Here is a 12845-nt window from a genome sequence, read left to right as displayed (position 1 = left end):
AGCAGAAGCAGAAGCAGAAGCAGAAGCAGAAGCAGAAGCAGAAGCAGAAGCAGAAGCAGAAGAAGAAGAAGAAGAAGAAGAAGAAGAAGAAGAAGAAGAAGAAGAAGAAGAAGAAGAAGAAGAAGAAGAAGAAAAGGGGTTACAATTGTTAAAGATATTACAGTCCTTTAAAAGAAGCCTTATAAGAAACTAGGCTAATTTCAAATTGACAATGACCCTCCACCTCTGCCCTCTTGAGGGCTGGGATTACAGGCCTGTACCACCACATCAAATTCAAATAATTTTTTTTATAAAATAAAGTGGTTTACCTTCCTCTTGGCTTTCTGCAGAATTTTCTCTACTTTCATCATTATCCATGGATAAATAGCCAATGTCCTTTGGTTGAGGTCCTTTGAACGCAGCCTGCTAAAATTAGCATCAGTAATGAGCTACCTAGACATCTTCCCTTTCCTATCCTTTACTGTTTTAAGGACATTATTTACAATACAACTGGAAACTAGTGAAAATTAAGAAGAGGAATAAATCCCTTACATGTGTCTTCCAAATACAGACTACATTGTATTTTCTTAGGATCTCTGACTGTGTAAACTGGCCAGGGAAGTCCAAGGAAAGATAGTAAGGGACAGAAGGGTATCAAGGTGCATGCTTGAATGAACAATTAGTTTCTGAATACCTAAATATTATTTGCTCCTCAGAAAACTGTGAGGGCCTTTACAATAATCATTTTTAATCTATTAGGGGAATTTGCAATAGCACTGTGATAAATGTTTGAAACCTTTCCAATGGCATAAGTGTCTAAAAAAGAAACCTATGAGGCTTCATAGGGCATGATGTTGAATACAAACAAAATGCTGTCATAGAGGCTCCCTTTGGGATTAAAGACATAAATATTTTATAATAATTTTTTCCTATGAAAATAATCAATTGTATAAAATGGTAAAAATGTGAAAAAAAACTATTTAGGATATATTTGAGTAACATGTAAATACTACTCAAGATAGTATATGCATGCCTTTCACATTAAAAAAATACAAAAAATATAACAAGCATTAATTAAAAGTAGAGGTATAAAATCATTTCTTCTAGGTGCATAAAACATGCCAGTTTCTTATTTACTATTTACAGCCAGACTTCCCTGGCTAGTTTACTTTTGATATATTGTAAGCTGTAAGGGAACCATGACAATGGTACTATTTCTTCAAGCTTCCCAGGCAGTGCAGAATCTTGAGTTCCAGTTGGGTTATAGATGTGACCCACTGTTGTCTTTTTTCTCGTGTTATCTGATGCCATTCCCCATAATCCCTTCTTTGTCCTTTTGTCTGCAACATCAGTTACATCACAAAAATGTTATTGGAATAATTTTTTCCTGTCATTACCACACCAACTTAAATTCAAACCCTTTCAACTTAACATTACACAGTCTCTTCACATAAAACATCCATATCATTTTCCTATTGTTTGTTGTTTGCTCTTAAGACTACTGTCTTCTACCATATTCCTATCCACACCCCGACCCTTATCTAATAGCCTGACACTTACTTAATGCTGAAAAAAAGTATCACAAATTAATTTCAAATTATTTAAAGTCCAAATAATTGAAAGTTATTCAAAGAGTCACCAAACACTTAATAGCTATATTACAGAAGCTTGAGGCTTTCAATAGTTTTGTATAAATTATAAAACCATATGGTAGCACACATATATGCTCTGTGTACTGTGCTGATTCCTGGTAGAGTTTAATGTCAAGAAAGTCAGTGGGTAGCATGTTTATCATACTATATGGTTTTATGTGTTGAAACAGATGTCAGATTTAATACACTGTAGCGAGCACAGGTTTCATTCCTGAAGGTATGGTTTTATAACATGCACTGGTGTTGCTTACTTCTCTTCTACCACAACAGATGCTGAAGATAGAGAACCAAAGGAGGAATTGAAACTTAAAGCTTTGAAATAGACAAGTGTTTCAAACATGAGTTAAAGGGAACTTTTAAATAACTGTGGATGACAATACATAAACATGAAATTAATTCAGGAGCAAGCACAGCAACATTATTCATAATTTTGCCTGTTTAGCCAAAAGTATCACAACTGATCAATTTGTTTAACATGTAAGGAGCTTCTAGGTTTGGAATGCAAAAATATGAAGAAAGTGTGGAATTAAATTCAAAGATAAGGTTTTCTTAAGCTGTGTAACTTGTAAGGTATTATATGTTTGAAAAATTCTGATAGACTAATAAAGTATTAAATTGTAATAAAAGTTTTAAAATAATTTTAAGTTTTTAAATTGTGACCTATTGACTGTCAAAAGAGCAGCCTGAAAGAACTTGGCATGTAGTAGAGTATCATTTACCAAAAATAAATTATGTTAAACAGAAATTTAAATCTAAATACATACCACTCTCTGATTCTTCTCATGGCCATAGGGGCATTTTTGATCGTCCTCTGATGTCACTTTTACAGATGATTCTGCTGACAAAACCATATAGTTTATTAGAACACACAGAAGACTTTTTGAATAATAGACAATGTGCCTATAAAATATTCAAGGTAATACAAACTGAATTTTTAACTTCTTAGTTAAAAACTTCAGTTAAAATTAAGATTCTTTGGATATTTACTGATTTAGGAAGTTCATGTAATTACAAACAGCCTCAGTATTTCACAAACACATAATCAGTAGATGATATGTTAAAGCCAGACCTACATACTAAAGCCCATTTCCAATTATTCTACCAAACATACATAAACAGAAACAAAACTAAAAAGCATGTGGCATCAAACAAAACCGCATTGAAATATATTCTCTACTTTGTAAACATAGTTTGACTGCTTAATTTGCTGTTTTCTTTAACTAATTACTATCCCTTTAAAGCCTCATTCTGTGAACACCCTGTTCATTAAATCTGAATTATTCTTTCATTTGATGCTTATACAAGCTTCTTTTTTCACTTAAGGCTCAGTGTAATATTTTAAAATTTCTTTTTTGTTGTTTTTGTATTAAGATATAATTTGCTTTCTGTAGTATGCTGGTGGCACTTTTCATCATATATCACCACTTACTCCTGGACTAGAGAGAAGGTTTAACTTCATCTTTGTACAGTCAAGTCTTTTGTTTTACTCAATGGCTGTTTATGTAGTTCTTAGTAAGAGCTGGCCCTGAAAGTTAAGTCATGAGCAAAAGTTTAATGGATGAGCTTCAGAAAAATCAAGCCTGATTTGACCCTTTAAAAGTAAGCTTAGGAAGAGTGGGGACAGGAAAGAATAAGCTCTTGAAAATCAGTAGTAAAGGATAATGATAAACAACAAATATAACTGTGTTAAAATAGGAAGAAAATAAATTGGATATTTGCAACTGTTCTGTCACATCGAGGAAGTTAAAACTGAAGGACTAGGGCAAAGGATATCAAAGATTTATGTAAACCTTAAAGATTTTTGCACATTAATATTTTTTAAAAATCCTTCCTGCTCATTATTGTAACTTGAATCATTGTAAATTTGATGGCAGGATCAATGTTAAAAGCTGTAAATGTGGTCAGTTGGTGGTGGTGCACACCTTTAATCCCAAAACTCAGGAGGCAGAGACAAGTGGGACTCAGTGAGTTCAAGGCTAGCCTGGTCTACAAAGTAGGTTCTAGGACAACTATGGCTGTTACACAGAGGAAACCTTGTCTTTAAAAACATTTTTAGAAAGAAACAAACAAAAAACTGTAAATGTTGAAGCAGAATCCATTTTACTGACATGAGTAAAAAATGAGGGATATAGCTTAAAAGGTAGAAAGATACAAAATGGCTTGTTTATTTGAAGATTTGCTGAATAAACTCATGAGTAAATAGTAAAGAAATGGCTTTAAGATATCACAGCTTTTGAAAGGGTACAAGAGTAAACACAGATCCCTGTACAATAGACTCTGCATTATGGTATCAAATGAAAAGTGAAATAAATTAAATAAGATGATTACCATTTTGTCTTATACATCTTGTAATTCTGCTAGAATTCTTTACAAATGCAGGCTCATCTGTAAAGGATATAATAGAGTGTCATTGTGATTACAGATATGGTATAAGAATAGACCATGTGAAACCTTGGTTAGGCTTTGTATAATAAATTCCAAGTCAATTCAATAATGTGGATAACACAAATAGAGTTTCTAATGACTATTCTAGGAGACATTCAGCCATTTTCGCTAACATAGAATATTAATTATATGCATAGGCAAAAACTGGGGAAGATATTTCACCATGTGGTGTATTACATTAGTTCCTACTGCAGTCCTATTGCCACAATTTAAAAACTCTAAGAGAAAACTGGATTAAAACACACACTAAAGAAAACAGTATGTTAAAAATAAAAGCATAATTTGAACTTGGAATAGGCAATAACTTGTAATTTAGTTCATAGCCTAAATGTATGCTTCCCCAAAAAATATTCCTTAGTCTTCTAAGTAGCTGACTTTTCAAGCATATACTATTACAAACAACAGTTGTTTTCAAGCTATGCAAATATCACTGAACTTTTATACCTAGCACAACTATTCTGTAAGAAAGGCAAAATGGCCATATTAGTATACAAAGACACAAAAAGGGAAATATCTGTGTTAGAGTTAAAACTTTGAAAATACTATTTTAAGCAACTAAATAACTTCTTGCGAATAATGAGACTTAACAATATAATTTAGTTCCTTAAGTAAAGTTCTGCCACCAAATTTGGAGAACAGAGAAGTCAAAAACAAGAAGACTGTAGATTTCATGATTTTAAATCACTTTTCCTACATAAATCGGTATTGTAATAGTTACCTGCACAGTGTGATTTTGCTTGCTTAACTGGTGGTGCTTCTCTTGGAAAAGAATCTCTCTCTTTAATGGGAAGCTACATAGGTTTTGAAAGAAAATATTCAGTAACAATTGTGTGTTTCAAACAGTATGATTTTAATAACCCAGGATAATATATAAACTTATTACCTTCAATTGAACACATTCCTTAGAACAATCTAAACAAACCAGAGATACATAGTTAATAATATGAAAACCTGACAAACTTTACCACACTTTCATAAAGAATTACAGTCAAAAATACTCTTTGTGGTTAACTTTATAATGATTGCACTAATTTTAGAATTGTGGCAAATTTTTACATTTTGTTTTGTTCTTGAATAAAATATCTACTGAAAACTAATAAACTACATCATTTTCATTGAATTTGACAATTTTCAAATTAACATTATGACCTCAGTGAATATTTCTTTTAAAAATTTATGTGCTTTCATTAAGGTGGCACTTCTAATGGGTGGAGAATAAATTGTTTCTAATATTTCAGGATGAAATCGGAAAACCAAGATAATATTTCAATGGTCAAAACTGATTATATCATGGAACAGACTGCATCTTCAGCAATGAAATACTTTACAGTCATTCATTCTGGTGTTCTATGAGAGTTCATCATGTCCTTTATATCTAAGTCATAAGCAGTCACCACTTTTCAGAGAGATATAAATATCACTTCTTTTTAAGATTGTTTCTGAATTTATCCCCATGGTGATTCACTTGTAGAGTGATTGCACATAGAAAAATTGTTATTTTATACCAACTCATGTTGACTATATTCTTGTATTGCATGTTGGATTCATAACAGTAATAAAATTACATTTATAAAGTAGCAATGAAAGTAATTTTATGGTCGGGGTCACCACAACATGAAAAACTGTATTAAAGGGTCCCAGCATTAGAAAGGTTGTGAAACACTGTTTTAAGTAAACCATAGATAGGCATGCAGTGTTGAGGAATGTGTCAAGAACTGCTGGCTATCTAATAAGATATATTCTTCCCTCCTTTGATTGTACTGAATTGTACCAAGTCCCTATGCTTCCGTTATGGCTAATCTCAACGAAAGCCCAACCTGTTGCACATGCCTGTAGAGGACTTTCTTAATCAGATTACTAGAGGTGGAAAGATCCATTCTACATCTGGGCCACACCTTCTAATATCAGCCCACATAAACGGATATGGAAGAAGAAAGCTTTTTGGCTTTTTGTCTGTTGGTGCTCACTCTTGCTGGCAAGTTCATCTTTCCTGTTGTTGAGGTATTTCTTCATCTGTATTAGAACCTACTTCTTCATGATTCCAACATAGACCAAAGATTAGTGGTGATCTAGAAATCCTCTCAGACTCTAGCGCCAGACTGTGGGACTTCTGAGAAAGCCAGCTTCGTGGAGTCAACAACCTCAAGATTCTCTGTCCTTTCCTCATGAGACAATCACTGTTGAACTACCTAGACTACAGCCTGTCTAATAAATCTGTTTTTAATATGTAAAAAGTAGACTTTTCTTTAGTTTGCGGGGTTTTTTTTAATTTTTTTGAGAATTTTTTGAGCTGACAACTTGGGACTGGACAATATATCAGGGCGCTTGTTCTTGGAAGAAACTGATTCACTATCTCTCAATAGCTATTGACTGCCTGTAACTCTCCTTCTAGTGATTATAATTCATCATTTACATCAAATCCCTATGTAAAATTTGGAGAAAGCAGGAGTAAAAAAAAAATGGAAAAATTTTAAACATTTCAAACGTTTTACTTACTTGTTTCATAAAAATTAATGTTACTAACTCACTTTCTTGGAACCATTTCCCGTGCTTTATATCAGAGACTTCATTTGGAACGTAATCGTTTTTCTCAACTGTAGACTGTATGGGTTTAGAAATAAGGTACTTAGTAACTCCTGCACACTTCATTCAGGAGTAATTTAACTTTGCAGGAAAAAAATTATGAGTAATTACCTTTGAGAGAAGATAGTCTTTAGGAGTATCTAAAAATGTCAATAAAAGTAATAATCAATTCCATGTAAACCTGGAATTTTGGCCATATACATTCATGTAGAATTAGTATAGAGGATAATCCTCGTGGATGAGAATAGGTGTGTAAATGTTAAAGTTTGATTGATTTCTGAATGTATTTTTGTAATTGGCCAAGGCAAGAAAGAGAAATTCAAAGATATCGACTGGAAAAATAATACAATAGCTGAAATAAACTTAGAGTTTCCCCCAAAATAATAGTACAAGTAGTACAATGCTGGTGTAATAGTGCCACAAACACTGTGGTACTAACCAACAACTATCTGATTAGATTTACGACCCCCTGAATGGGATGGAAACCATGTCCAACACAGCTCAGTTGGTCAAGAATCTGAGACTCAACAGGCCATTGACCTAGGGAAAAACCAAATACCATTTTTCTGCTAAAGAAACATAGCAATAAAATGAAACATGACAGTGTCTTATTCAGCCAATGTCAGAGAAGCTTCCTCCTACAATAGATAAAAAATAACACACAGATCTACAGCTGGACAATGTGTGGAGAGTGAGAGACTTTTGAACACCCAATCCTAAATGGGTGGTCTTCATCAAACCCCTCTCCTTGGGGTTCAGGGGACTACGTCAAAGAAGAGACAAAAAGATTTTAAGATTCAGAGAGGATGGATGACAGAAAAAAAAACAGTGTCTTCTAGACACAATGGGGCTGGCAGATGACCTCACAGAGACTGTGGCAGCATGCACAGTGCCTACACAAGTCTCAGCCAAATAGTGTTCCAGCACTGGGAGAGGAAGTATACACAAGCTCCCATCTCTAACCAAGAAGTTACCCCCACTAACACACACTCACAAAGGATAAGTCAAGTCTTCACCCATCATCAAAGAAACTGCTCTTTGCAACAGACAGAGACCATTACAGAAAACCATAACCAATCAAAAACACAAAGTTGTTTATTTCAATCTGAAAAGATACGCCTATGAAAAATCTCCCTCACCTAAAGGAACATCTCAGAAGAAGAGGTATAAAGACCTTTCATATTGCTTCTCTTCTTCATTGTGATCTTGGCATGTCAACTTCCTTTGTTGCTTGTGTGTCTAATGTGAGATTCTAGCCTACCTCATGCTGGGCTAGTGTAGGAGTTGTTCATCTGGAGGTAGGACTTAGAGGTGTGGTCCTGGAGGGCAATGTTCTGAGAACTCAACAAACAGAGCCAGAAATGAATGTTCAGAGCTAGGTAAGGGTGTGGAGGTGGTTTGAGCAGGTGTGATTCTAGGGCAGTGGTTCTCAACCCATGGGTCACAACCCCTTTGAGGGCTGAATGGCCTTTATCACAGGGGTTGTATATCAGGTATCTCACATGTAAGATATGTGCATTACAATTTATAACAGTAGCAAAATTACAGTTAAGTAGCAACAAAACAGTTTTATGGTTGGGGGTCAGCACAACATGAAGAACTGTATTAAAGCTTCAGAGCATGAGCAAGGTTGAGAACTGCTATTCTAGGGGGACTCACCAGTGAAAGACAGTGCAGGGTCTGTGACAAGACCTATGTCTCAGAGTTGGAGATAAAGTGCACAGGCTTAGGGAAAGCTGACACTAGAGCTGTGTACTTGGACCTAGACCGGGATGTGTGGAGGTGGCACAAGTGGGCCTAGTTCTTGGGGGACTCTCCAGGAGAAGCCATTTCAGGAGCTGCATGTCAAGGGCCCTGCCTGGGGTGGGGCAATATATGGCATCAGCATCTTGGTTCTAAAGGTGACATTAGACTGTGGGAGCTGATGTTTGATTATATCAGCACATATTTGTATTGTTTTGTGGTTTTGTTTAATATTTTACTAACTCTTTGAGAATTTCATCATCATATCTTGATCATATTTACTCCAGCCCCTCCCCTTAATTCCTCACAGACACACTGTTCACTGTCTCCCATTTTCCTTGATTTGACAACCCATCAACTCTAATTTGTGCTGTCTGTATCCTTCTGGATGGGCAGCCATCCACTGAAGTACAGTCAACTGACAAGAAGCTTTGTGTGAGCAGATGGGATTGGATATACCTATGTAGAATGATATTATATAAAGATATTCCTCTGTACACTCACATTTTGGCTATTACTTAATAGCCAATCTTAATGGGACTCCATCAAGTTCTCTTACACTAGACACTTCTTAAAGTTTTTCCTAAACATTTCTGTGGATGTGTAATTCTAAACTACAAGAAAATCTAGGGTATGGGATTAAGAAGGAAAGCATTTGATATGCAATATCTAAGTATGCAAAAAGTTAATTTAAAGCAGTATGAAATACACTATCAAAAAATAAATTCACTTGTCACATTAAAATTAGAAAGAACTAGGCTGCTCAATAGTCTCCTCTGAAATTACTTACTCTAACTTAGATTAAGTTTAGCATGCAGTTGGTATGTTTGTCTTCCAGTGTCGCAATTGGAAGCAGAATAGGAAGTCATGGCAGAATAGGAAGTTCAAGGGTTGTTGATCATATGGTTGCGTTCCTGACCACTTATGATTAAAACACTAGGCCCTTTTGTTCTCACTGATGCTCTCTTTTTGGTTTACAGGGTGTTTTCCTATGATTTAAGAACACCTCACAATAGAAACATTGATGGGATTGCATTGATTGTGAACTAGAAGAACCTCAGAAGTGGGAGAGAACACGAAAAACTGTGCCTAAGTCACTTTAAGGCATGAAAACAAAAATTTCATCTTGGAGTAGTTCTACCAAGAGTGAACCCAAATTTGAATTCTCTGTTTCTCTCCCTGCCTTCCCTTGGGTTACTGGCCTATCTGTAGTCTGTCTGTAACTAATATGTCCCTGTTGCCTGCCTGACCTTTCTGACTGTTGTACTTATCTAGTCGGTTTATCCCTATTGCCTGTTTGCTGTACCTAACAAAGGGCTTTGCTCTGTGTTTATTAAACAGCACAGAATACATAGTTTGGGGGAAAAATGAGAAATACTTTTTTTACAAAAATTTTTAACATGATTTTATAAGAGAAGTTATTTTACTGACTTCAACTGACTGAGAATAGCACGCAAACCATATATAGAGATTATTGACTTATATCCACATTGTTTCCAACATTTCTTGGCACATTAAACTGGCAGAGTACACAGTAGGACAGCAGACCAAAATAAAGTCATAAATGATCTCAAGGCATACTGTTAACATGGCTGCAGAGTCTGGCAAGAACTCAGTTCCTTTGAAGGTGTGAGATATTTTTAGAAAGCTATTTCACTACAGTAACTACACGTAAAAGAAGATACATATGAGTTAAAGTTACCAACTTTAAACAAATTACCTTGAAGTAGGAAATGACTTTGTTGAAGTGTTCATATTACCAGTAAGAACTACAGTATTTACCTCAAATTCTTTGATGAAATTTGGGAAAGGTGGGAAAGGTAATGTGAAGATTGTAATCATTTCAAATATGTTGAGGTGTTTTTTCCAGGGAAAGTGATATTACAAAATTCACCTTCTAAAAATGATTTCACAGGACTCATATCCCAGGCCTCCTTTGAAACAGACTCTTCCTTTACAATGGTGGGCTGTATGAATTTAGGAAAAAATATTTAATGGCTCTTGTACAGGTTATAAAATATGAAATTAGTGATCCAGAGTAAAATTAAAAGTAACTACCTTTGATTGAGGGCATTCCTTAGAAAAATCTGAAATATCAAGGAGACAAATAATCAGTTAAACACAAATATGACAATATTAACTGTATATATTTATAAAGAATTGATATGAAAGATAACCACCATGGGTAACCTTGGTAATGGCTATTTAATTTTGTTTCAGTGTATTATTACTTAGTTGTATTTTAAATGACTGAGGAACATGACAGAAATCCAATGGGAAAAATCAAACCATAGCTGTATTTATAATTAAAATTATCCATTATCATTATCATTAACAATCTCCCCACCAAAAAAAGTCCAGGACCAGACAGTTTTAGTGCAGAATTCTATCAGACCTTCAAGGAAGACCTAATACCAATTCTCTTCAAGCTATTCCATTGAATAGAAACAGAAGGAACACTACTCAATTCGTTCTATGAAGCTACCATTACACTCATACCTAAACCACAGAAAGACCCAACAAAGAAAGAGAACTACAGACCAATCTCTCTTATGAATATTGATGCAAAAATACTCAATAAAATTCTCGCAAACCGAATCCAACAACACATCAAAACAATTATCCATCAAGATCAAGTAGGCTTTATCCCACGAATGCAGGCATGGTTCAATATTTGGAAATCCATCAATGTAATCCACTACATAAATAAACTCAAAGAAAAAACCACATGATCATCTCACTAGATGCTGAGAAAGCATTTGACAAAATTCAACATCCCTTCATGTTAAAAGTCTTGGAAAGATCAGGAATTCAAGGCCCATACCTAAACATAGTAAAAGCAACATACAGCAAGCCAGCAGCCAACATCAAACTAATGGAGAGAAACTTGAAGCAATCCCACTAAGATCAGAAACTAGACAAGGCTGCCCACTCTCACCTTACCTATTCAATATAGTACTGGAAGTCCTAGCTAGAGCAATTAGACAACAAAAGGAAGTCAAAGGGATACAAATAGAAAAGGAAGAAGTCAAAATTTCACTATTTGCAGATGATATGATAGTATACTTAAGTAACCCTAAAACTTCCACCAGAGAACCCCTAAACCTGATAAATGACTTTAGCAAAGTGGCTGGATATAAAATCAACTCAAACAAATCAGTAGCCTTCCTCTACTCAAAGGATAAACAGGCTGAGAAACAAATTAGGAAAATGACACCCTTCACAATAGCCACAGATAATATAAAATATCTTGGAGTGAATCTAACCAAGCAAGTGGAAGATCTGTATGACAAGAACTTCAAGTCTCTGAAGAAAGAAATAGAAGAAGATCTCAGAAGATGGAAAGATCTCCCATGCTCCTGGATTGGCAGGATTAACTAAGTAAAAATGGCCATCTTGCCAAAAGCAATCTACAGATTCAATGCAATCCCCATCAAAATTCCAAATCAATTCTTCATAGAGATAGAAAGAGCAATTTGCAAATTCATTTGGAATAACAAATAACCCAGGATAGCAAAAACTATTCTCAACAATAAAAGAACTCCTGGGGGAATCACCATCCCTGACCTCAAACTGTACTTCAGAGCAGTAGTGATAAAAACTGCATGGTATTGGTACAGAGACAGGCAGGAAGATCAATGGAATAGAATTGAAGATCCAGAAATGAACCCACACACCTATGGTCACTTGATCTTTGACAAAGGAGCTAAAACCATCCAGTGGAAAAGGTCAGCATTTTCAACAAATGGTGCTGGCTCAACTGGAGGTCAGCATGTAGAAGAATGCAAATCAATCTATTCTTATCCCCTTGTACAAAGCTCAAGTCCAAGTGGATAAAGGACCTTCACATAAAACCAGATACACTGAAACTAATAGAAGAGAAGGTGGAGAAGACCCTCGAATACCTAGGCACAGGGGAAATTTTTCTGAACAGAACACCAATGGCGTATGCTCTAAGATCAAGAATTGACAAATGGGACCTCATAAAATTGCAAAGCTTCTGTAAGGCAAAGGACACTGTCAATAAAACAAAACAGCAACTAATAGATTAGGAAAAGATCATTACCAGTCCTACATCCCATAGAGGGCTAATATCATATATATACAAAGAACTCAAGAAATTAGACACCAGACAACCAAAGAACCCCATTAAAAATGGGGTACAGAGCTAAACAAAGAATTCTCAACTGAGGAAACTCGAATGGCTGAGAAGCATCTTAAGAAATGCTCAACATCCTTAGTCATTGGGGAAATGCAAATCAAAACAACCCTGAGATACCACCTCACACCAGTCAGAATGGCTAAGATCAAAAACTCGAGTGATAGTAGATCCTGGTGAGGCTGTGGAGAAAGAGGAACACTTCTCCATTGTTGGTGGGATTGCAAGCTGGTACAACCACTCTGGAAATCAGTCTGGAGGTTCCTCAGAAAACTGGACATAGC

The 12845-nt window shown here is 35.3% G+C and overlaps 1 protein-coding gene across 4 annotated transcripts in view; it reads right to left on the bottom strand.

Moving 5' to 3' along the window:
- Window positions 1–12845, bottom strand: part of LOC117721596 (uncharacterized) — a 145223-nt gene that overhangs the window by 87617 nt on the left and 44761 nt on the right. For 3 of the 4 annotated variants that reach the window (XR_013104352.1, XR_013104351.1, XM_076913975.1), the window contains exons 23-31: window positions 10461–10489; window positions 10297–10369; window positions 6771–6799; window positions 6605–6677; window positions 4960–4988; window positions 4795–4867; window positions 3960–4016; window positions 2396–2469; window positions 309–405 (exon numbers count right to left, since the gene is read on the bottom strand). Coding sequence is in view for 1 of the 4 variants with exons in the window: in XM_076913975.1 (XP_076770090.1) it covers window positions 309–405; window positions 2396–2469; window positions 3960–4016; window positions 4795–4867; window positions 4960–4988; window positions 6605–6677; window positions 6771–6799; window positions 10297–10369; window positions 10461–10489 (534 nt within the window). In the remaining 3 variants the exon portion in view is untranslated. The remainder of the gene's footprint in view (window positions 1–308; window positions 406–2395; window positions 2470–3959; window positions 4017–4794; window positions 4868–4959; window positions 4989–6604; window positions 6678–6770; window positions 6800–10296; window positions 10370–10460; window positions 10490–12845) is intronic. The other variant, XR_013104353.1, reaches the window with a different exon arrangement.

Source organism: Arvicanthis niloticus, chromosome 16 (assembly GCF_011762505.2).
Source record: "Arvicanthis niloticus isolate mArvNil1 chromosome 16, mArvNil1.pat.X, whole genome shotgun sequence".
NCBI classification, from domain to species: Eukaryota; Metazoa; Chordata; class Mammalia; order Rodentia; family Muridae; genus Arvicanthis; species Arvicanthis niloticus.
The sequence above is the reverse complement of the archived record's forward strand: the minus strand, read 5'-3'. Positions and strand labels throughout refer to the sequence as shown.